This window comes from Mesoplodon densirostris, chromosome 19 (genome assembly GCF_025265405.1).
Source record: "Mesoplodon densirostris isolate mMesDen1 chromosome 19, mMesDen1 primary haplotype, whole genome shotgun sequence".
Classification (NCBI taxonomy): domain Eukaryota; kingdom Metazoa; phylum Chordata; class Mammalia; order Artiodactyla; family Ziphiidae; genus Mesoplodon; species Mesoplodon densirostris.
In genome coordinates, this window is record NC_082679.1 from 61501177 (window position 1) to 61525534 (window position 24358).

The 24358-nt window shown below is 49.6% G+C and overlaps 2 protein-coding genes across 2 annotated transcripts in view; both read right to left on the bottom strand.

Moving 5' to 3' along the window:
* The window catches only part of SLC38A8 (solute carrier family 38 member 8), a 32622-nt gene extending 21970 nt beyond the window's left edge, over positions 1-10652 (bottom strand). Inside the window, exons 1-2 of the mRNA XM_060085500.1 lie at positions 10464-10652; positions 5879-6077 (exon numbers count right to left, since the gene is read on the bottom strand). Of these exons, the coding sequence (XP_059941483.1) occupies positions 5879-6077; positions 10464-10652 (388 nt within the window). The remainder of the gene's footprint in view (positions 1-5878; positions 6078-10463) is intronic.
* Positions 10653-21232: 10580 nt separating this feature from the next.
* MBTPS1 (membrane bound transcription factor peptidase, site 1) overlaps positions 21233-24358 on the bottom strand; it is a 38122-nt gene continuing 34996 nt past the window's right edge. Inside the window, exons 21-22 of the mRNA XM_060083721.1 lie at positions 23270-23400; positions 21233-22076 (exon numbers count right to left, since the gene is read on the bottom strand). Of these exons, the coding sequence (XP_059939704.1) occupies positions 21880-22076; positions 23270-23400 (328 nt within the window). The 3' untranslated portion in view covers positions 21233-21879. The remainder of the gene's footprint in view (positions 22077-23269; positions 23401-24358) is intronic.

Genomic DNA, 24358 nt, shown 5'->3' on the forward strand with positions numbered 1-24358 from the left:
TATATGCTGCCTACAAGAGACCGACTTCAGACCTAGGGACACATTCAGACTGAAAGTAAGGGGATGCAAAAAGATATTCCATGCAAATAGAAATTAAAAGAAAGCTGGAGTAGCAATACTCATATCAGTTAAATAGACTTTAAAGAATGTTACAAGAGACAAGGAAGGACACTACATAATGATCAAGGGATCAATCCAAGAAGAAGATATAACAATTATAAATATATACGCACCCAACATAGGAGCACCTCAATACATAAGGCAACTGCTAACAGCTATAAAAGAGGAAATCGATGGTAACACAATAATAGTGGGGGACTTTAACACCTCACTTACACCAATGGACAGATCATCCAAACAGAAAATTGATAAGGAAACACAAGCTTTAAATGACACAATAGACCAGATAGATTTAATTGATATTTACAGGACATTCCATCCAAAAACAGATTACACTTTCGTCTCAAGTGCACATGGAACATTCTCCAGGTTACATCACATCTTGGGCCACAAATAAAGGCTCAGTAAATTTAAGAAAACTGAAGTCATATCAAGCATCTTTTCTGACCACCATGCTATGAGATTAGAAATGAATTACAGGGAAAAAAATGTAAAAAAACACAAATGCATGGAGGCTAAACAATATGTTACTAAATAACCAAGAAATCACTGAAGAAATCAAAGAGGAAATCAAAAAATACCTAGAGACAGGGCTTCCCTGGTGGTGCAGTGGTTGAGAGTTCGCCTGCTGATGCAGGGGACATGGCTTCGTGCCCCGGTCCAGGAAGATCCCACATGCCGCTGAGCCCATGCGTCTGGAGCCTGTGCTCCTCAATGGGAGAGGCCACAACAGTGAGAGGCCCACGTACCGCAAAAAAGAAAAAACCTAGAGACAAATGATACTGAAAACACGACGATCCAAAACCTATGGGATGCAGCAAAATCAGTTATAAGAGGGAAGTTTATAGCTATACAAGCCTACCTCAAGAAACAAGAAAAATCTCATATAAACAATCTAACCTTACACCTAAAGGGACTAGAGAAAGAAGAACAAACAAAACCCAAAGTTAGCAGAAGGAAAGAAATCATAAAGATCAGAGCAGAAATAAATTAAAGAGAAACAAAGAAAACAATAGCAAGGATCAATAAAACTAAAAGCTGGTTCTTTGAGAAGATAAACAAAATTGATAAACCATTAGCCAGACTCATCAAGAAAAAGAGGGAGAGGACTCAAATCAATAAAATTAGAAATAAAAAAGGAGAAGTTACAACAGACAATGCAGAAATACAAAGCATCCTAAGAGATTACTACAAGCAACCCTATGCCAATAAAATGGACAACCTGGAAGAAATGGACAAACTCTTAGAAAGGTATAACCTTCCAAGACTGAACCAGGAAGAAATAGAAAATATGAACAGACCAATCACAAGTCATGAAATTGAAACTGTGATTAAAAATCTTCCAACAAACAAAAGTCCAGGACCAGATGGCTTCACAGGTGAATTCTATCAAACATTTAGAGAAGAGCTAACACCCATCCTTCTCAAATTCTTCCAAAACACTGTAGAGGAAGGAACACTCCCAAACTCATTCTATGAGGCCACCATCACCCTGATACCAAAACCAGACAAAGATACTACAGAAAAAGAAAACTGCAGACCAATATCACTGATGAATATAGATGCAAAAATCCTCAACAAAATACTATCAAACAGAATCCAACAACACATTAAAAGGATCATACACCATGATCAAGTGGGATTTATCCCAGGGATGCAAGGGTTCTTCAATATACACAAATCAATCAATGTGATACACCATATTAACAAACTGAAGAAGAAAAACTATATGATCATCTCAATAGATGCAGAAAAAGCTTTTGACAAAATTCAACACCCATTTATGATAAAAACTCTCCAGAAAGTGGGCATAGAGGGAACCTACCTCAACATAATAAAAGCCATATATGACAAACTCACAGCAAACATCATTCTCAATGGTGAAAAACTGAAACAATTTCCTCTAAGATCAGGAACAAGACAAGGATGTCCACTCTCACCACTATTATTCAACATAGTTTTGGAAGTCCTAGCCACGGCAATCAGGAAAGAAAAAGAAATAAAAGGAATACAAATTGGAAAAGAAGTAAAACTGTCACTGTTTGCAGATGACATGAAACTATACATAGAAAATACTAAAGATGCCACCAGAAAACTACTAGAGCTAATCAATGAATTTGGTAAAGTAGCAGGATACAAAATTAACGCACAGAAATCTCTGGCATTCCTGTACACTAATGATGAAAAATCTGAAAGAGAAATTAAGGAAACACTCCCATTTACCATTGCAACAAAAAGAATAAAATACCTAGGAATAAACCTACCTAGGGAGACCAAAGACCTATATGCAGAAAACTATAAGACACTGATGGAAGAAAATAAAGATGATACCAACAGATGGAGAGATATACCATGTTCTTGGAATGGAAGAATCAATATTGTGAAAATGACTCTACTACCCAAAGCAATCTACAGATTCAATGCAATCCCTATCAAACTACACATGGCATTTTTTACAGAACTAGAACAAAAAGTTTTAAAATTTGTATGGAAACACAAAAGACCCCGAATAGCCAAAGCAATCTTGAGGGAAAAAAGTGGAGCTGGAGTAATCAGGCTCCCTGACTTCAGGCTATACTACAAAGCTACAGTAATCAAGACAATATGTTACTGGCACAAAAACAAAAATATAGATTAATGGATAGGATAGAAAGCCCAGAGATAAACCCACGCACCTATGGTCAACTACTCTATGACAAAGGAGGCAAGGATATACAATGGAGAAGAGACAGCCTCTTCAATAAGTGGTGCTGGGAAAACTGGACAGCTACATGTAAAAGAATGAAATTAGAACACTCCCTAACACCATACACAAAAATAAACTCAAAATGGATTCGAGAGCTAAATGTAAGACTGGACACTGTAAAACTCTTAGAGGAAAACATAGGAAGAACACTCTTTGACATAAATCACAGCAAGATCTTTTTTGATCCACCTCCTAGAGTAATGGAAATAAAAACAAAAATAAACAAATGGGACCTAATGAAACTTAAAATCTTTTGCAAAGCAAAGGAAGCTACAAACAAGACGAAAAGACAACCCTCAGAATGGGAAGAATATTTGCAAACGAATCAACGGTCAAAGGATTAATCTCCAAAATATATAAACAGCTCATACAGCTCAATATTAAAAAAAAAAAAAAACAACCCAATCAAAAAATGGGCAGAAGACCTAAATAGACATCTCTCCAAAGAAGACATACAGATGGCCGAGAAGCACATGAAAAGCTGCTCAACATCACTAATTATTAGAGAAATGCAAATCAAAACTACAATGAGGTATCACCTCACACAGGTTAGAATGGGCGTCATCAGAAAATCTACAAACAACAAATGCTGGAGAGGGTGTGGAGAAAAGGGAACCCTCTTGCAATGTTGGTGGGAATGTAAATTGATACAGCCACTATGGAGAACAGTATGGAGGTTCCTTAAAAAACTAAACATAGAATTACCATATGACCCAGCAATCCCACTACTGGGCGTATACCCACAGAAAACCATAATTCAAAAAGACACATGCACCCCAATGTTCATTACAGCACTATTTACAACAGCCAGGTCATGGCAGGAACCTAAATGCCCATCAACAGACAAATGGATAAAGAAGATGTGGCACATATAAACAATGGGATATTACTCAGCCATAAAAAGGAATGAAATTGGGTCATATGTAGAGACGTGGATGGATCTAGAGACTGTCATACAGAGTGAAGTAAGTCAGAAAGAGAAAAAATATATCATATATTAACACATATATGTGGAACCTAGAAAAATGGTACAGACGAACCAGTTTGCAGGGCAGAAATTGAGAAACAGATGAAGAGAACTAATGTATGGACACCAAGCAGGGTAAGTGGTGGGGAGGGGTGGTGGTGGGATGAATTGGGAGACTGGTGTGGACATGTATACACTGATGTGTATAAAATTGATGACTAATAAGAACCTGCTATATAAAATTTTTTTTTCTGGGCAGATTTTTAATTTTTAATTTTAATTTTAATTTTTTTTAGGCCACACCGCGCAGCTCGTGGGATCCTAGTTCCCCAGCCAGGGATCGAACCCGTGCCCCCTGCTTTGGGAGCGTGGCATCTTAGCCACTGGATCGCCAGGGAAGTCCCGGGTGGATTCTTAAAAATTTACTGTATATATGTATTATTTTGACAGCTCTATTGAAAAATAATTCACATACAATAAATGACACATAAAGTATACAATTTCATAAATTTTGACATTGGTATACACCCGTAAAACCATCACAACAATTGAGAGGAAACATATCTATCGCCCATAAAAGTTTCCTTGTAATCTCCCATAAAATTTTCTCCTTTGCAATCTCTCTCACCTGTTCCTCCCTGCTTCTCTAATGCCTGGGAAATCACTGGTCTGTCATTACAGATTAGTTTGCATTTTCTAGAATTTTCTATAAATGGAATCATACAGGATGCTCTTTTTGTGTTGACTTTTCACTCATTATAATTCTTCATGTTATTATGTGTATAATGACTTGTTCCTTTTTGTTGCTGAATAGCACTCCATTATATAGATATACCACAATTTGTTCACATATCCACCTGTTGATAGACAATTTAGCTTCCACTTTTTAGCCATTACACATAAAGGTGCTATGAATATTCATGTACCTGTGTTTGTATGGACATGAGCTTTCATTTATCTTGGATAAATAACTAGGAGTGGAATGACCATATCATATAATGGGCATATGTTTAACTTTTAAAAAAACTTCCAGGGGCTTCCCTGGTGGCGCAGTGGCCGAGAGTCCGCCCGCCGATGCAGGGGACACGGGCCCGCGCCCCGGTCCGGGAAGATCCCACATGCCGCGGAGAGACTGGGCCCGCGAGCCACGGCCGCCGAGCCTGCGCGTCCGGAGCCTGCGCTCCGCAACGGGAGAGGCCACAACAGTGAGAGGCCCCCGTAACGCAAAAAAAAAAAAAAAAAAAAAACCTTCCAAACTGTTTTCCAAAGTGATGTACCATTTTACATTTTTACAAGCAGTGTAAGATAGGTCCATTTGCTCCACACCCTTTCCAATACTTGGATAAGAACCTTAAAACAATAATCCTCCAATTCCAATTCTCTTCTCTACGCCTATTGTTGAGATATGTATATCTTTCAAGTCAGTAACTGGAGTAATCGTGGGGTTCACCTCATTTGTTCCCTGTCTTTCAGGGATCACAGTCCTTTGTTGCCTGATGAAGAAACAAAAAGGCAACTAGAAAACTCCCAAATAATTGGAAATTGAATCACACAATTCTAAACATCCCATGAGTCAAACAGGAAGTCATAGCAAAAATTAGCAAAGGATTGAATGGAATACAAGTGAAATCAGAACATATCAAAATTGGTAAGACGCAGCCAAAGTGCTTAGCGGGAAATTGTTAGTGGGGGGACTAGAGGCCAAGGGAGCATGGGGCTGAGAGTCTGACACGCCCAAATTCAAGGTGTTACTGGTTCTCTCTCACAGGGGTGTCTCTGAAGTTGGTGCCACCTCCCCGTCTGTAAAACGAGTCCCCACTGGATCCCCAGCACAGCTCCGTCCAGCTCCTTGACTCTCACTGTGGTGGTAATTACTAACCCTGCACCTCCCTTCGCCATGAGACGTTAGGAGCTGGGGGTGGTCTCGGCTTCTGCTGCTTGCCAAGGGCCCGAGCCCCATGTCCACATCCTGCTCATCCACCAGGAGCTCAGGAGACCCGAGCTCCACACCCGGGGTCACCCCTGACTCCAGGGCAGGTACTTACACTTCTCCAGCTGGTCCCCGATCACCCTGAGGAAGGCCACGGAGATCATGAGCATGTTGATGATGAAGCAGGCCTCACACAGCTTCCTGATGGTGGGGCCACACAGCCCTCCGACCACACCCTGGTAGGTGGCCTGGCCACTGACGGAGGCGGCATAGCCCAGGATAACCAGCCCACTGATCAGGAAGACCAAGGAGACCTGCAGAACAGGACCATGGGGCCAGGCGTGCCCACAACTGCCCCCCAGAATGCTGATACCACTCCCTCTGGGTCTCACCTGCAGAGGCCACGGCTGCCTACAGCCTAGGGCCTCTACCTGACAAGCGACCAGTCCCCTCCCTTGAAACCAGAGCTGCAAAGCGGGTGGACTCTAGAGGCCGCACGGGCTCTACGTCTGAGAATCTGGGGTTCCCACCACTCCACACCAGTTGGACAAATGAGGCATCAGAAACTCAGAGTTTAAATTACTTTCCTAAGATCACATGCGCTGCAGGTGAAGAGTCATAAAGCATGGTGGTTAGGAAGCAGGCATACTTGGTTTCAATTCCAACTCTGCCACTCACCTGCTCTGTGGCATGAGGCCCACCGTCAACCTCTGTTTTCCCATCTGTGAAATGGGGATGATACCATCTACCTTACTGGAGGGTTGTGATGCATTTGCTTTAAACAAGGCACATAACTCACTCAGCTCAGTGCCTGGCACATGGTAACTGCTCAAGAAATGATGGTCATTCTTGTTCTCCAGACTCCCTCTCCAGTGCTCTGTTGGAATTTTTTCCAACACTGAAAAATTTTCAAACATCTAGGACAGTTGGAAGAATTTTACAACGAATGCCATGTACCCACTACCTAGCTTCTACTAGGAGCAGATCAGTGTGCTTATTTTATCACATCTCTACCATGCGTCCATGTGACCATCTAAACTTGGGGGTATATTTCAAGGCAAGTTGTAGATATTAATCAGCATACTTCCCCCTAAAGATGTGAGCGTGCATATCGTTAATTAGAGCTTGATGTTTGTTTATAGTCCTTCTCTCTTGTAAGATAAAATTTACACACAGTGATATGCACAGTCTTAAGTGTATATCAGTATATCACTGGAAGGGGTATAACCAACGTACATGTGCAACCTAAACCCCTACCAAGACACAAAATGTTACCACGTCCCCGAAGTCCCCTCCTGTCCCTTCCCAGGCACTTTCTGTCCCTGTGCCCAGAAAAAAAAAACCACTCTAATATTTTTCTGCTTTCATCCATTTTCTTATCTGGCTTTCCACTGAGCAGTAACGTTTGTGAGGGCCAGCCCTATCAGGCACGTCGGTAAAGTTTATTCCTATTTTTGCCAAGTGCTATTTCACTGTGTGGATAGAATCACAATTGGCTGATCCAGTCCCCTGTTGCCAGACATCTGGGCTGTTCTTCGTGTTTGTCTACTATGAATAAAGAGCTGAGCATTCTAGAATAAGTGATTCTGAGGACCCACGTTTCCTTCTCCTGGACACACACCGAGGAGTGGAATTCCTGGGTGTCAGGGTAGATGTGTGTTCAACTCTGGCAATTTCTTACAAACTGCTTTCCAAATCATCTGCGCCACTTGACAACCCCCCCGCACCCCCCACCACCACCTCAACTGATGCATTTGAGACCCACTTGCCCCACGTAGTTAAATGTTTTTGAGCCTCTCCAGGATGGACGGCTACCTGTCCCTAAGCTGGACCTGGTCTCCACGGCCAAACTCCCCTCCCACATTTCTATGGAGGAGAACAATGCAGGAGCTGTGAGGTGCTCAGCCAAGAAGCCCGGGGAGAGCCAGCATGGCCGTCTTCAGACACAGTTCGTGCCCCTGACCAGCAGACTCGTTCTTACGCCAGCAGCCAAAACTAGGGCTGCTGAAGGAAACATGTAACTGGACCGCCTGAGAGAAACTTGAAAGTTCAGAGCCAGGAGGAACATGCACGCTCCCTCCAGCCCCTCGACCTCTGCCCATGCGGGTTCCTCTGCCTGGAACACCGCCCCCCCACCCACCTCCACCACTGTCCCTCAGCTGGGGAACTCCTACTCTTCGCCCCTCCTCTCCAAGGTCACCTCCTCCGGGAAGCCTCCCCACACTTCACCCCCGAGGTGGGCTCAACCCTCCGTTTCTGGCAGAACCACAACTTTCGTGGGCCCACTTTTTTCCCCGTGGTGGGTCGAATCCCCCAAAAGGTTTGTCTACATCCTAATCTCCGGAACCTGTGGAAGGGACTTATTGGCAGCCATCTTGGCAGATGCAAATAATGAACATGTAATTAAATGAAAAGGGTCTTTACAGGTGAAATTAAGGATCTTGAGATGAGGTCATTCTGGATGAACCAAGTGGGCCTTAAATCCAACAAGTGTCCTAATAAGAGACAGAACAGGAGGAGACACAGAGAAAGCGTGTGGCGATGGGGCAGAGATTGGAGTGACATGGCCACAAGCCAAGGAACGCCTGGAGCCCCCAGGAGCTGGAGAGGCGGGAAGGACCCTGCCGACACCTTGATTCGGACTTGCAGTCTCCAGGACTGGGAGAGAATACACTTCTGTTGTTTTATGCTGCCCAGGCTGTGGTCCTCGGGTGCAGGGGCCTGAGGCCACATACTCACAACTGTGCATACAGTGTGCGGATGCCTGTCCACCAGACTCTAAGCTCCATGGAGACTGGGATCATGTCTTTTTTGCTTACCGTTTAGCCCCAGAAAAGCACCCAGAACATAGCAGGTGCTTCGTAGGTATTTGGGGATGAAAGGAAGGGAAAGGGGGGTGGGGGGTCAGGCTGAGCCTCTGCCAGTGAAGGTGCGTCTCTGCTAACGCACTGAGCTGTCCACGCAGGAGTAGCTGGCCCTCGAGACGGTCCCTGAGCCTCTTGGCAGCCAGTCAGCAAAGAGCCCTTACAGCCCCTGGCCAGGCGCACCTCTCTTTGGAGCCAAGAAGGGTCCAGGCTCCTTAATTTCATTAAACTTCCAGTGCTCATGGGGCCATTAGAGACCTAAAACCTCACACCACTGACCTCCCAGGGGCAGGGATCTTTAAACATTCCTCCCGTCCGAGGGGAGGCCTTATAACTGGGGACACGGCAGGAGTCTCACTGGCTAAGAGGAGGGGAGAGTCAGGAAATGATGGGGGAGGTGCTGATTACCAGCCTGACTTCCTCCCTTGTTGGGAGTTTCCACTTATTCATATTTGGGGTCCTCTCTCCTGAAGGCTGCCTGCCTGCTCAAGATGGGATCTGTAGACCATCCTGTGCAAAGAGCAAGCCACCCCAGCAGCATCCGTGTTACCCGGGAGTCTGTCAGAGATGCACGATCTCAGGCCCACCCAAACCTGGGCAGTGGGCATCCATACTCCCGAAAGGTGCCGGGAGACCCCGCACGGAGCCTGGGGAGCAGTGCGCCACGTCCCTGCCTCAGCCCTGCCTGGCGTCCTCGTACTGGTCCGTCTGTGCCTGACCACGGACCCCATGCGGGCCCCATCCGCTCTATCGCTGACCCTTTGCGGCTGGAGGTCGGGCTCCCTGTTCCGGAAGCGCGGCCTTTCTGCCGCACGCATCCAAACACCGCTCTGTTGCCCATCACGTGCACCTGGAGAAGCTGGGGCTCAGCGCCGCCTTGGAGGGGACTTCTCTGCCCCCCTCCCACTCCCACAGATGTCATCCCACCCGTCACACTGCCCACCATCTGACACTGTGTCATTCGACTTCTTGAATCTTGTCCAAGTTCCCTGTTAGAACAAGCTTCACAAGGACGGAGACCACACTGTCTCAGCCACTCGGCGCCCGACAGGCACTCAGCCAGCATGGGGGTGGCACGGGTTACACCAGACACTACACAGGGGAGCATCTGGCAGCTTCCAGAAGGACAAGAAAGGCCCTGTGGGCCCACCAATGGGGCCATTATCAGCCAGCTGCCAGAAAAACGCACTCGAGATGATGCCCGTCAAAGAGGTTACCACGAAATGCCTGATTGCTATCAGCTCAAGGAAAAGATTGCTAATAAAATGAAGCTGTGCGAATCAGCAGCTCTTTCCCGCTGAGGATGGTTGGGCCCTGGAACTTTCTGGGAAGGGAGAGAGTTCAGGCTCCACACTCAGCCAGCAGAACTGGCCAAACACCGCGGACACCGGGCAGGTTGGAGGCATCACAGCGGCCTCAGTCCTGACCTGCCCACGAGATTTGGGTTTTCACTGTGGAGCCGAGACCGGGAGGCAAGAGAAGTCAATCAGTGGCTCGGAGACAGCGCCTCCCCAGCTAAAAGGCCAGGTTCATTGGCTACAGGTGTGGAGCGCTCCGCACGGACCCAGCACGCCTCTACCTTCCCCCCTCCCCACACCCCGCCTGGCTGCGAGGCCCTCAGCCAAAGAGAGGATGCTCTCGGCCCGGGTCTACAGGGGGATTCCCTCCTCCCTTCGTGAGCTGAGCGGGATGGAAAACCAAAAGCCACAGGAGTAATTTCGGAGACAGGCAGCTCTGCAAAAGCAACGCCCAGGGCTCTAGCTGGAAAAATTAAATTAAGCTCCTACCTGCCCCCGGAGACCCGCCCCTGCCCGAAAATACTCCCCAGGGGCTTACCAGCTCCACTAGGAAAGCGGGGGCCACCCCACCCGCCTTGTGGAAGGCCCACGGGAAGCTGAGCAGGCCGGCGCCCAGCGCGGACTTCAGGAGAATGAAGACAGCGCCCAGTGAGGACAGACTGGGGCGGGCGGCCGTGGGGACCGGCTTTTCCGAAAGGCCTCTGTCTCCTGGGGTCTGTCCCTCCATGGCTAAACGCAGCAGAGGGGCAGAGAGAGGGGGTGGTCCTGGCAGCGTCTTCCCAGTTCACGGCACCCTTCTCCAGCTGGGATGCGTCTCTCCTCGATCCAGCCAGAGCCAAGACGCCTGTCCCAACCACCCCAGCCTCTGTACCTCTCTTCCCGAGCATCTGCTCCCCCCTTTCCAAAGCGTTATGCAACCACCTGCCCCCCAGCTTCCGGTCCTCACGCCTTTCCCCTCAACCAACGCTGCCCCCCCCCCCAACTTCCAACCTTGTCTACGGGCACTCTTGCCCTCCCACCCGCTTTCTGTTCCAAATTCCAAACTCCTTCCTCTCCATGGCTGTCCTCACCCACCCACCCGCCTCCGGGCCAACTTCCACAGCGAAGGGGCTCCAGCCCCTGGTCCTTACCGCCAAGTCCAATCTTCAAGGCGACAGACAGTCCTGGGCCATCAGGGACGGAGACGCGGGCTCGCTTCGGAGGACCCAGAGGGGTGGGAGGAAGGCTCTAGCTCCACCGGGGTGGGCAAATGAGTCATGAATTATGGGAGCCCTAGAGAGCACGTGCTGGGGTCACGTCCCCGAACTTAGGAGGTCACAGGCAAGAGGTCAGGGCCATCCGTCACACGAACTCGTAGCTTCTGAGACTTCTGGCCTGAGCACGGGAGTCTTAAGACTCCCGGGGGCGGGGCCTTCCCAGCCGCCCCGAGGGTTAGAGGGAGCTCAGCTGGGAGAGATCATGGAGGCTGCACCGAACTCACCATCTCCAACGCCTCCTCCCGATATGCCTCCCAGGCCCCCTACCCCCATCTGTCACCTGCTAGGGGCGCCGAGTCTAGTTTCCCATCTGCAGAAGGGGGTCCGTGTGCCCTCCTCGGGGGGCTGTAGACTCACGCATGCAAAGGCCCAGGCCGTCAGCAGGCCCCTCCTGGAGAGGCGCCCCAGGCGGATGAGCACGGGAATCACCTGGGGTCTTGTTAACAGGCAGATGCTGATTCGTCCCACCTTGGGTGGAGCCGAGACTCCACGTTTCTCGGGAGCTCTGCGGAGGTGTTGCTGGTCCCCGGACCACACTTTGAGTAGGGACTACCTCTCCGACCCGATACAGTCGGCTAGGGTGGCAGAATACCGGAAACGGTCCCAACCCGGAAAACACAGCCCCGTGAAGTGTTTATTCCTGGCGCCCAGGCTCCAATCCCCCGGAGAGCGCGTTAAAACACCGAGTGTGGGATCCATCACCAGCGTTTCTGACTCAGGGAGTCCGGGGCCCCTTCCTGAGAACTGCTGCTGTCAGTTGAACACGTTCAACGCCTCCCCCAATCAGTCCTTCTCCGTCGAGATCGGCACCAAACGCTTTGCTCGTGTGGCCTCAAGCCCCTGACCGTGCCCCCTCCCTGCAGCGGCTCCGTTTATCCTTTGCGGGTTCTGCTCCATGTGCTGAGTGGCCAGCCTGGCCGCGGGCTCCAGGGGAAAGGGAGCCCGGAGCTGGACGGCGTCGCGGGCCGCAGTTCTGCTGCGACCATGTGAGCGGTGCTCACCGTGACCCGGGCCTTGCAGCAAGCGCTCCCCGTGTCCTCACTCTGAATCCCGAGGGCTGTCACCGCGGTCCGTAGAGCGCAGGGCTCCCGCGGGTGGGGCAAGAGGCTCAAAACGTGAGCGCGGGCCAGGGCCGGGGCCGGAAATCAGCCCCGAGTGCGTGTCATCTCAAAGCCAGCAGTGTCGCGCTGGCTCCTGCACCCGCCCGGACCCTGATGGTGCCCGGATGGGAGCGGACACGTAAGGGAGGGAATGAATGGGTGAGCAGACGGCAGGATGTGAGGGGCTGGGGCTCACCCCTCCGGAATTCACATGGCTCTCCCCCCACATCCACCCCGAGGCAATGAGAAAGGAGATCAAGGGCCCTCAGAGCAGCCTCGCTTTGTACTCCTTAATCTCGGCTCTGGGCGCCCGGGGCACCCCCCTGGCCCGCCTGGGTCCCTCATTAGCTGCCCATTAACGTGCATGACTTAGAAATTGGCCACTGGGCTGTGAAATTCCACTCAATGGGGAAAACCTCTTAATTCTGAGGGGCTTTGATTTGCACTCTGCCCAGTCTCAGGGCTGTGTGACCTTTCCCGGGGAGGAGAGGTGCCCGTGGGGCCCCATCTGTGTGGGTGGGCAGCCCTGGTGGCACACGGGGCTCAGCCCAGCACCCCGCGTCGCCCCCAGGGGAGCACCTGTCAAGGGATGTTCCAGGGTCCCTCCTTTCCGTCTCCACGGAGTCCTGGTCACCTGACAGGTTGGGAACTTCAGGGAGAAAGTGACCTCAGCTCATTTCCGCAAATCTTTGTCTCACCCTTTAGAAAGTTCTGGAAGACAGACCGGGGCAGGGGTCGGGGGGTGGGGTGGTCTCAGCAACCAGAGTGCCTAGGACTGAGATCCAGGCCTCACCGGGGTCCCCTGCGAAATGGTGATAACAGCCCGTCTACCCTGCGGGACCCTTAGGAGGACCCAGTGAGAAGAAGGTTACTGTTGTTGAAATATGCACGGGGCAAATCCCATGATCTGTACATGTCTGTGTTTTTACCTCCACCCGCTTCTGAGCTTCTAGGACAATGCTCTGAACCTGGGCTGCACAACACCCGAGGGACCCTTCAAACTGCAGGCGCCAGGCCCACCCTCAGAGCTTCGGATGAAGCTGGTCTGGACGGGCCGGGCACCAGGTTTTCTATAAAGCTCCCCAAGAAGTGTTCACATGCCGTGAGGAGGAGGAGGTCAGCCCTGGGCGCCTGGGCTCACAGCCCCTGCTCAGCTGCAGCTCTGTGCCCCGGCTTGGCCCCCAGAAGCAAGGGAGTGTGCATGTGACTGGGAGGGTGGGCAAGTGCACAAACCTCAAGTCCGCCTCAGCGGAGGCCAGGGCCTCGGGGCATCTGTGGGATCAGGAGGGAAGAGGCACAGTGGTCTGAGGCCTGGGCAGCCTGGGCAGGGAGGGGAGGCAGGCAAAGGTGATGGGGAAAAGGCACGGGAATCCGGAAGCACACAGCGGAGGACGGCGCTGGCTACCGCCTGCTGAGACGGGGTGGAGACCCAACAAGGGCTTGAGGAATGAAACTAGCTGGCACTCCTGAGTATTTTCTTGCTTCTAGTTTCATATTTTGATCCCAATAAGCAAACACCACCTGTGGGCCAGCTGTCCAAGGCAGCCACAGGCCCAAGACTGTTAACTAAATCTTCAAGGTATTCCCTCAGGGGGCGCACAGAATGACACACATCGTTAACAGTTAGAATTTTTCGGGGTTTTGCCTAGGACGAGGTCAAGCAGGGATTGCTTCGTCTTTTCTTCAGCTTTGTGCCCTGGCTTGGCCCTCAAAAGGCGGCTTAATAAATGAAAGGTGGAGTGAACCAGACGCTGAAGGAATAAAGCCTCAGGTCTGCAGATACAGGAGCTCGTGGACTTTTCAGGGCGACAGTTAACCTCTGCGGGGAACAGGCGCCAGCGCAGGGACAGGAACCCAGTGTGCTCGGTGGGCTGACTGGCGGCTCCCAAAGATGTCCTCACCCTCGTCCCAGAACTTACGGCTGTGTCACCTGGCCAAAGGGACTCTGCAGATGAGAGCAAGTCCAGACCTTGAGACGGGGCGAGTATCCTGGGTGGTCTGGGTGAGCCCTAATCACCAACACAGCGACCCGAGAACAGGGACACAGCGGGGTCAGAGGGCAGACACGTGCGGACAGCAGCAGAGGGTGGAGTGGTGTGCACTGCAGGTGGCGGAGGGGCCCCCAGCCAAGGGATGCGGGCACCTCCAGAAGCTGGAGAAGGCCTGGAAATCAGTTCTTGCCTGGAGCCTCCAGAGGGAACCAGCCCTGAGTTTAGCCCCGCGAGACTGATTTTGGACTTCCAACCTCCAGAACTGCAGGGAATAAATGTGCTGTTTCAGGCCACTGCTTCCTGGTAACTGGTTATAGCGGCAGCAGGAAACGGACACGCCCAGCGTCCTGAGCTCTGGTGGTCGGGCGCCTGAGAGGCTGGAGGCCCATGGCGTCCCCACCCCCCGACCCCCAAGCTCAACAGCAGGGGTCTTAGCCGCAGAGCAGAGGTTGGGGGCCTCCAGGTGACACACAGCCCAAGGGCACAGCCCTTGCTGTCCCCTCCCTCTTTTGGAAGGGCTGGTGCCCTGAGTCATGATCCGGAGTCCCACTCTGGGTGAAGGAAAAGAAAACTGCACCTTGGATTGGAAAGTGAAAGGGAGCATCTTCAAACAGTCTTAACGTTGACCCTCCTCCACCTACTGCATCCAAAGGAGGAGGCACCCGGGAGGCGTCAGCGGCCAGACTGGAGGCTGAGTCACAGGGCAGCGGGTGGGCGCCCAGGCCTTCAGGGTGTTCGTCACCTGGATCCTGACCCCCAGATCCATGCTGACGTGTGGTCTGGGGGGCCAAAGAGCCTCTCCCCATCTCCGAGCCAGGGGCTCCCACCTGGCCTGTTCACAGAATCCTCTGGGGAGATTTGTGTGGGGTTTTCTGGTAAAATTACATGAAATTCACCATTTTAGCCCAAGTGTACAGTTCAGTGTCATTTCATGCACTCATAATGCTGTGCAACTGTCCCCACTGCTTAGTTCCAGAACATTTTCAACACCCCAACACGTCCCCAGCCTGAAGCAACACTGACCTGCCTCCTGTCTCTGGATTCGCCTCTTCGGGACATTTCACCCAGATGGAACCCTACACTACGTGTAATGTTTGCGAGGTTCCTCCACGCCACAGCGTGATCGGCGCTGTGTTCCCTTGAGGGCTGACTAGTATTCCACTGTCCGGATGGTCCCCCCGCTCTCATCCATTCATCCATTTGATGGGCACTTGGGTAGTTTCCACCTTTTGGCTACTCTGACTAATGTGGCTATGAACTTTCACGTACAAGTTTTTGTTTGAACACCTGTTTTCAATTCCTTTGGGTCTACACCTAGGAGTGGAATAGCTGGGTTGTATGGTCATTCTGTTTACCTTGGGGAGCTTCTAAAACAGATTTCTACGCTCTTCCCAAGGAGCACATGATTTAGTAAGTCTACAGCAAGGCCCAGGAATCTATGTTTACGACACTCGCCTGCACTGCCCTCATGTTACCAGCAAATTAAACCAACATTCTGCGTGTTAATACCCTCTTAACGGCACCACCATTAAAAAAAAAAATCAAAAAATTTTTTCTCTGAAAACTTCTACTTACTCTACATATGACAGTCCTTAACTCACTTCATTTTGTAGCCAGTGAACCTAAGTAGCACCCCCATTATTACCAGCAAGTGGGTATCCTTCCCGCCATAAGGAAAGGGGAAGCAGTCTGGCACTGGGGGCTCAGAGCTCAGGCCCAGGCCAGACCTGGGCTGGAATGCTGGTCCCACCTTGGTTTTCTCATCTGAGAAATGGTGGTGGGAGCATCATGGGACCGCTGAGACCCCCAGATCCCACAGTGCACGCAGACTTTGCCAACACCAGGCCAGTGGTGCACCCAGCAGAGGTAGCACGGTTGTTCCAGGGCAGGTTCACCAAGCACAGGCCTGTTCTGGTGGGAGGTCCTCAGGGTCCTCATGCCCGGGCACCGGAGGGCTAAGTGCGTGTGCAGGAAAGACGCTAGCTAGGCCCATCTGATCATGAGAGACTACTACAAGCAACTCTATGCCAATAAAATGGACAACCTGGAAGAAATGGATAAATTCTTAGCAAAGTACAACCTCCCAAGACTGAACCAGGAAGAAACAGAAAACATGAACAGACCAATCACAAGCACTGAAATTGAAACTGTGATTTAAGGTCTTCCAACAAACAAAAGCCCAGGACCCGATGGCTTCACAGGTGAATTCTATCAAACATTTAGAGAAGAGCTAACACCCATCCTTCTCAAACTCTTCCAAAATATAGCAGAGGGAGGAACACTCCCCAACTCATTCTATGAGGCCACCATCACCTTGATACCAAAACCAGACAAGGATGTCACAAAGAAAGAAAACTACAGGCCAATATCACTGATGAACATAGATGCAAAAATCCTCAACAAAATACTAGCAAACAGAATCCAACAGCACATTAAAAGGATCATGCACCATGATCAAGTGGGGTTTATTCCAGGAACGCAAGGATTCTTCAATATACGCAAATCAATCAATGTGATACACCATACTAACAAATTGAAGGATAATCTCAATAGATGAAGAAAAAGCTTTTGACAAAATTCAACACCTATTTATGATAAACACTCTCCAGAAAGTGGACATAGAGGGAACCCACCTCAACATAATAAAAGCCATATATGACAAACCCACAGCCAACATCATTCTCAATGGTGAAAAACTAAAAGCATTTCCTCTAAGATCAAGAACAAGACAAGGGTGCCCACTCTCACCACTATCATTCAACATAGTTTTGGAAGTTTTAGCCACAGCAATCAGAGAAGAAAAACAAATAAAAGGAATACAAATTGGAAAAGAAGAAGTAAAACTGTCACTATTTGCAGATGACACAATACTATACATAGAAAATCCTAAAGATGCCACCAGAAAACTACTAGAGCTAATCAATGAATTTGGTAAAGTAGCAGGATACAAAATTAATGCACAGAAATCTCTTGCATTCCTATACACTAACAATGAAAAATCAGAACAAGAAATTAAGGAAACTCCCATTTACCACTGCAACAAAAAGAATAAAAGTACTTAGGAATAAACAAACCTACCTAAGGAGTCAAAAGCCCTGTATGCAGAAAACTTTAAGACACTGATGAAGAAAATCAAAGACAATACAAACAGATGAAGACACACCATGTTTTTGGATTGGAAGAATCAATATTGTGAAAACGACTATACTACTCAAAGCGATCTACAGACTCAATGCAATCCCTATCAAATTACCAATGGCATTTTTTACAGAACTAGAACAAAAATGTTTACAATTTGTATGGAAACACAAAAGACCCCAAATAGCCAAAGCAATCTTGAGAAAGAAAAAGGGAGCTGGAGGAATCAGGCTCCCTGACTTCAGACTATACTACAAAGCTACAGTAATCACGACAGTATGGTACTGGCACAAAAAGAGAACTATAGATCAGTGCAACAGGACAGAAAGCCCAGAGATAAACCCACGCACATATGGTCACCTTATTTTTGATAAAGAATATACAATGGAGAAAAGACAGCCTCTTCAATAAGTGGTGCTGGGAAAACTGGACAGCTACATGTAAAAGAATGAAATTAGAACACTCCCTAACACCATAACACCATACACAAAAATAAACTCAAAATGGATTAAAGGCCTAAATGTAAAGCCTGACAGTATAAAACTCTTAAAGGAAAACATAGGCAGAACACTCTATGACATAAATCACAGCAAGATCCTTTTTGACCCACCTCCTAGAGTAATAGAAATAAAATTTAAAATAAACAAATAGGACATAATGAAACTCAAAAGCTTTTGCATAGCAAAGGAAACCATAAACAAGACGAAAAGACAACCCTCAGAATGGGAGAAAATATGAGTAAAAGAAGCAACTGACAGGGCTTCCCTGGTGGCGCAGTGGTTGGGAGTCCGCCTGCTGATGCAGGGGACACGGGTTCATGCCCCGGTCCGGGAAGATCCCACATGCCGCGGAGTGGCTGGGCCCGTGAGCCATGGCTGCTGAGCCTGTGCGTCCGGAGCCTGTGCTCCGCGACGGGAGAGGCCACAGCAGTGAGGGGCCCGCGTACTGCCGCGTACTGCAAAAAAAAAAAAAAAAAAAAGAAGCAACTGACCAAGGATTAATCCCCAAAATTTACAAGCAGCTCATGCAGGTCAATATCAAAAAAACAAACAACCCAATCCAAAAATAGGCCGAAGACCTAAACAGACATTTCTTCAAAGTAGACAAGTAGATTGCCAACAAACACATGAAAAGATGCTCAACATCACTAACAATTAGAGAAATGCAAATCAAAACCACAATAAGGTATCACCTCACACCAGTAGAATGGCCATCATCAAAATATCTACAAACAATGAATGCTGGAGGGGGTGTGGAGAAAAGGGAACCCTCCTGCACTGCTGGTGGGAATGTAAATTGATACAGCCACTATGGAGAACAGTATGGAGGTTCCTTAAAAAACTAAACATAGAACTACCATATGATCCAGCAATCCCACTACTGGACATATACCCTGAAAAAACCATAATTCAAAAAAATACATGTACCACAATGTTCACTGCAGCACTATTTACAATAGCTAGGACATGGAAGCAACCTAAGTGTCCATTGACAGATGAATGGATAAAGATGTGGCACATATATACAACTGAATATTACTCGGCCATAAAAAGGAACGAAACTGAGTTATCTGTAGTGAGGTGGATGGACCTAGAGTCTGTCATACAGAGTGAAGCAAGTCAGAAAGAGAAAAACAAATACCATATGCTAACGCACATATATGGAATCTAAAAAAACGGTACCGATGAACCTAGTGACAGGGCAGGAATAAAGATGCAGACGTAGAGAATGGACTTGAGGACACAGGGGGCAAGGGGAAGCTGGGATGAAGTGAGAGAGCGGCATGGACATATATACACTAACAAATGTAAAATGGATGGCTAGTGGGAAGCAGCCACATAGCACAGGGAGATCAGCTCGGTGCTTTGTGACCACCTAGAGGGGTGGGATAGGGAGGGTGGGAGGGAGGCTCAAGAGGGAGGGGATATGAGGATATATGTATACGTACAGCTGACTCACTTTGTTGTACAGCAGAAACTAACACAACACTGTAAAGTGATTATACTCCAATAAAGATATTTAAAAAAAGAAAAAAAGAAAAAAAAAAAAAACACTGGGAGATTTCACATTCTCCAGATTGTAGGCTTCTCTTGAAAGATCGAAACATGTGCCATCCCCAAGATGTGGCCTGAGCACTCTGGTGAGTCCCAGCCCCCCGAGACCCGCTGTCTCACTAGGGCCTTGTCCTCACTCCCTGGACCCCACTGGCCTATGGGACCCCAGCTTTCACAGTGCTGGGGGCAGGTGGTGAGCCGTCCACACCTGTGGAGGACAGGCAGGAAGACCAGAGGCACAAGCCCCTCGTTCTGAGATGCTGAAACCACGCTTAGGTCTACAGCCTGTCTCTGAGGACAACACACCACTGTGAGCTTGTAAATGTTGACATGCTAAGGGCTGCTGGGGACGGGGAGAGCTCTAAGGGGCCCTCAGCAATTCCTCTAAGTCCTCGAAGCAACAGCAGCCACGGAATGCAGTTAAAAGCTGCCAGGTCACCCCTATGACCTGCCAAGGGTGACACGTGGCAGGGAGAGTTGGGCGTTGGCAGCTCCTCCCTCATCCCTCAGCCTGGGCCCTTCTCCTCCCAGGACCTCACCAGCACCCCGATCCCACAGGACCTCTGCCCTTTCCGGTCAGTCTGTCCTCACCTATGATCTGAAAGCTGATGTTTAGCCACTTGGAGGACAGAAAACACTGTACAGGCAGGGGTTAAAAATTAACAGGCTGCCTTGGGTTAGGCAATGGTTTCTTTCTCAGAAACGGCCCCTGATACATAAAAAGGACTTCATCAAAATGAAAAACTCTTATGCTTGTAAGGATACCATCAGGAAAGTGAAAAGACAACAGACAGAATGAAAGAAACTATTTGCAAGTCATGTATCTCATAAGGGACTTTCATCTGGAAGATATCGAAGAACTCTTACAAGTCAATAAAGACAACTCAATTAAAAAATGGGTAAATGTCCATCAAAATGGACATTTCTCCAAAGAAGACATAAAAATGTCCAATGAACACATGAGAAGATGCTCAACATCATTATCTTTAGGGAAATGCAAATCAAACCACAATGAGATGTCACTTCACACCCACTAGAGGGCTATCCTCAGAAAGATGGGTAACAGTAACTGTTGTGGAGAAGCTGGGACCATCATACACTGCTGGTGGGAATGTAAAACGGTGGAGCAGCTTTGGAAAAAGAGTTCGGCGGTTCCTCAGAAAGTGAAGCATAAAACTGTAGGGTTTTACTCCTCGGTGCCAACCCAACGGGAATGAAAACTTATGTCCACACTAGAAATGGTACATGCATGCTCAAAGCAACACCATTCACAACAGACAAAAAGTGGAAACAGCTCAGTGGTCCATCAAGTGAGGATTAACAAAATAAGACCTATCCATCCAACAGGGTGTCATTCAGGTCTAGAAAGGAGTGAAGTATGGAGACAGCTACAACATGGATGAACCACTAAGACGCACTCCGGGAGAGCAGCCAGTCCGCCAAGGCCATGTGTTATACGACGCCCTTTTCATGAAATGTTCAGATTAGGCAACTTCATAGAGACAGCAAATCAGGGGTGGCCTGGGGCTGTGGGAGGAGGGAACAGAGGCTGACTGGCTGCTGGGTAGGAGGTTTCTTTTGGAGGCGATGAAAATGTTCTGGAATTATAGCGGTGATGGTTGCACAAACTTGGAATATACTAAAAACCACTGAACTGTACACTTTTAAACAGAATTTTGTAGGACGTGAATTACATCTCCAAAAAATATTTAACAGGCTGACTCAGAAGCCATTCCAGGTTGTCATCAAAGAGAAATGGACAGGTGGGTAAGAGCCCGTTACACACTTCTTTTTAGCTTCATACAGGTAATGCGTATTTATTGAAAATTTTCTTCACCAACAATGGTGAAATCAAGACCCAAATTACAAAACACGATGGCAGTTGATACTTATAAAAATAAAGCGAAGGGCTATGTTTCACAGATTTGTGCAAGTTTCTTTCAAAATCTCAGCCTGTCCTCTCGTCAAAAAGGAGATCACGGCATCTGTGTTATTCCTCATGATGTAATAGTAAAAAACTGCGTTCCGTTGACAAAAAAAATAGCTTTGCTTCCATACAGCACAAGTCTTTAAAGTGACTTTTCCCCCAACAATAAATATAGAAAATAGCCTTTATGGAGCACGTCTAGCTTGGTCAGAGCCGTTTCCTTCCCGACAGCCTTTAGGAGTTGTCCGAGTCTTTGGTGCATGGGCGGCCGGTGAGGTCTGACTCCAGGCTGCCCCGCGGGGCCCTCCCGCAGCCCCGCACCCCGCACGACACACCGCGAGCCTGCGCTCCTCGCTGGGGGAAGCCCGCTCAGCACAGGCTCTCAGAGCATTTCGAGCAGGGGGATCCCGGGAGCCCACGGCTCTCCGCCCGCCCGCCGCGGCCACCCTCGAAGGCGCTCCCCGGCGCTCACAGCCAGCGGGTGGACGTCACACCGAGGGGGCCTTTGGCGGGTGAACCTGCTGCACGAGCTGTGGGCGCTTCACCCTGGGCTTCCTCCGCTTTGGCCTGCTCTTGGCCTTGTTGATCTGCACCACGAAGAAGGCCAGGACCACCATGGCTCCCAGGAAGGCGAAGACGGGAATGGTCTGGCCCACCTCCTGGTTGTAGCGGCCAGGCATGATCCCTGCAGGAGGACAGCAGGGGACGGTCAGTCCACATGGCCGCGGCCTCTGTGCCTACAAGACGAGCTGGGCTCGTAGTGACCCAGAGAAAGAATGAGAGAGAGAAGTGCATCCAAACTCTCATAGACGAGGGCTTCCTGGGGCAGGGCGTGGGGTGTGAGGTCTCTGCCCCGCCTCCCCACCTGTGCCCCCTCAGAAGCCAGCACGGTCCTTCTGCTGCCGCGGATAATCTGCAACGGGGGCGCCCTATCTCTGTTATCATGAAAACCACAGAAGATGGACAAGTCTAGGCACTGGTGTTACACTAGCTGGACGGGGGGAAGAGGGAGGCGGCCTGGCGGGAAGGTGAGGACGGCCGGCCACGCTCCCGCCGCTGGGAAGGCCTCCCGCACATGGGACACGTGGTCGGGCACTGAGAGTGGCCATCGGAGGAAGCTGGGTTTGTGCTGTCACACGGCTCTGTAACTGAGCGACGCTGGAGTTCCAGAACTAACCTTTATCATCAGTGCACCCCGGGACCTGCAGGCAAGGCCCTCAGGAGCTTGACGTCAGCACACAAAGTCCCCAGGGTTGGACCACGTGGGCCAGGATACCCCTTCCTGATCCCTGGAGTTCCTGGCCAATTCCTAACACCAGGAGAAGTGCCCCTGGGGAGCTGTAAACTTGTGCAAGAGCACACGGGTTTCCGGAACAGAAGAGGAGCCCACACTCTGCTGGAATGACTTGGTCCAATCATCCCAGATAAAGGACAACCTGTCCCCGACAGTCCAGTGAGGTCAAAGCCATTATATGGCGGGTGGCGGGGGGACCATTTGATGTCACTTAGGGTGAGGGACACCCCATATTTAACTGAGAATCCCAGCTCAGGGAAGTCCCATCCTAGTGGGGCCGGGGCAGAGAATGGGTGAAGACGTCTGGGTTGAGGGTTCAGGGGCCATGCTGTGACAGACGGACATCGTAAAAGAAATTCTAACTTGAAAATTCAAGCAGAATTTTCTAAGAGACGACAACATGTTAACCCTTTAGGTCTGCTTTTGGCCTTGTTGATTTTTACCACGAAGAAAGCCAGGACCCCCATGGTCCCAGGAAGGCAGAGACATGAACGGCCTGGCCCACCTCTTGGGGGACAGCGGGAGGCTCTTTTGAACAAACCAGAGTATGATTCAGCCCAATAGTAAAACGCCGAAGAACTGACCTCCAGGAATGTCCCACGCTCCACTCTCTCCCGGAGACAAGGGTCTCACTTGAGGGCGATTTGATCGGAAGCTGGGTAACACCACCTTGTCCAGGTCGATGGAGAGTAACTTCTGGTGTTTCCAAAGATTACTTCAGGAAAACGGATTCAAACAAAATAAAAATAAGCAACTGTACTGGCCCAAGGAAGCTGAGCCAATCCCTAAGAAATAGAAAGTGATTTAAACATTAATGCGGGGCTTCCCTGGTGGCGCAGTGGTTGGGAGTCCACCTGCCGATGCAGGGGGACACAGGTTCGTACCCCGGTCCGGGATGATCCCACATGCTGCAGAGCGGCTGGGCCCGTGAGCCATGGCTGCTGAGCCTGCGCGTCCGGAGCCTGTGCTCCACAACGGGGGAGGCCACAACAGTGAGAGGCCCGCGTACCGCATAAAAAAAAAAAACAAACATTAATGTGAAATGCTGTCCCATCTACGTCTACCTAAACACAACTGGGGACAACAGGAAGCACACTTCCAGGCCCCAAGACAAGAACGTCAAGCAAAGTCCGTACACACAAGATTCAGTTCTAGAGGGTTTACACCACTAGCAACTCGAGCTTGTCTTGGCCTAAACCAGAAACATCACCCAGCAGAAGGAGACAAAACTGCATGTAACCGCTGAAAGGAGCCGGCGGACACAGGCGAGTGGACACAGCCCGGCTGGAAGGTGCGCAGTCTCCACCGCGAGGCAGGAGAGCGTGGGCACTGCTCTCTGATGGATGCAAACCACGGTGGCAGAGGGGCAGACCTGGTGCCAGGGGCCAGCCGTCACCCTGGCCCTCAAGGACACCACTCTCAGGAGGCAGAACAAGGCAGACACACAAGTAAGCGAGGCGTGGACAGAAACCACGGGAATAAAGGCATGAGATCTGCCTAGCCTGCAGGGCCACAATGAGGAAGAAAGGAAACACATGTGCTCTGCAAAATGTACCGGACTTGCTACGATGGCACCATTATTCATATCACTAATTCTAAGATCTGAAGAAGAACTTGTTCAGGCCAACACAACTCGTAACTGAGGAAGAGAGGCTGGTATACTGCCAAGAGCA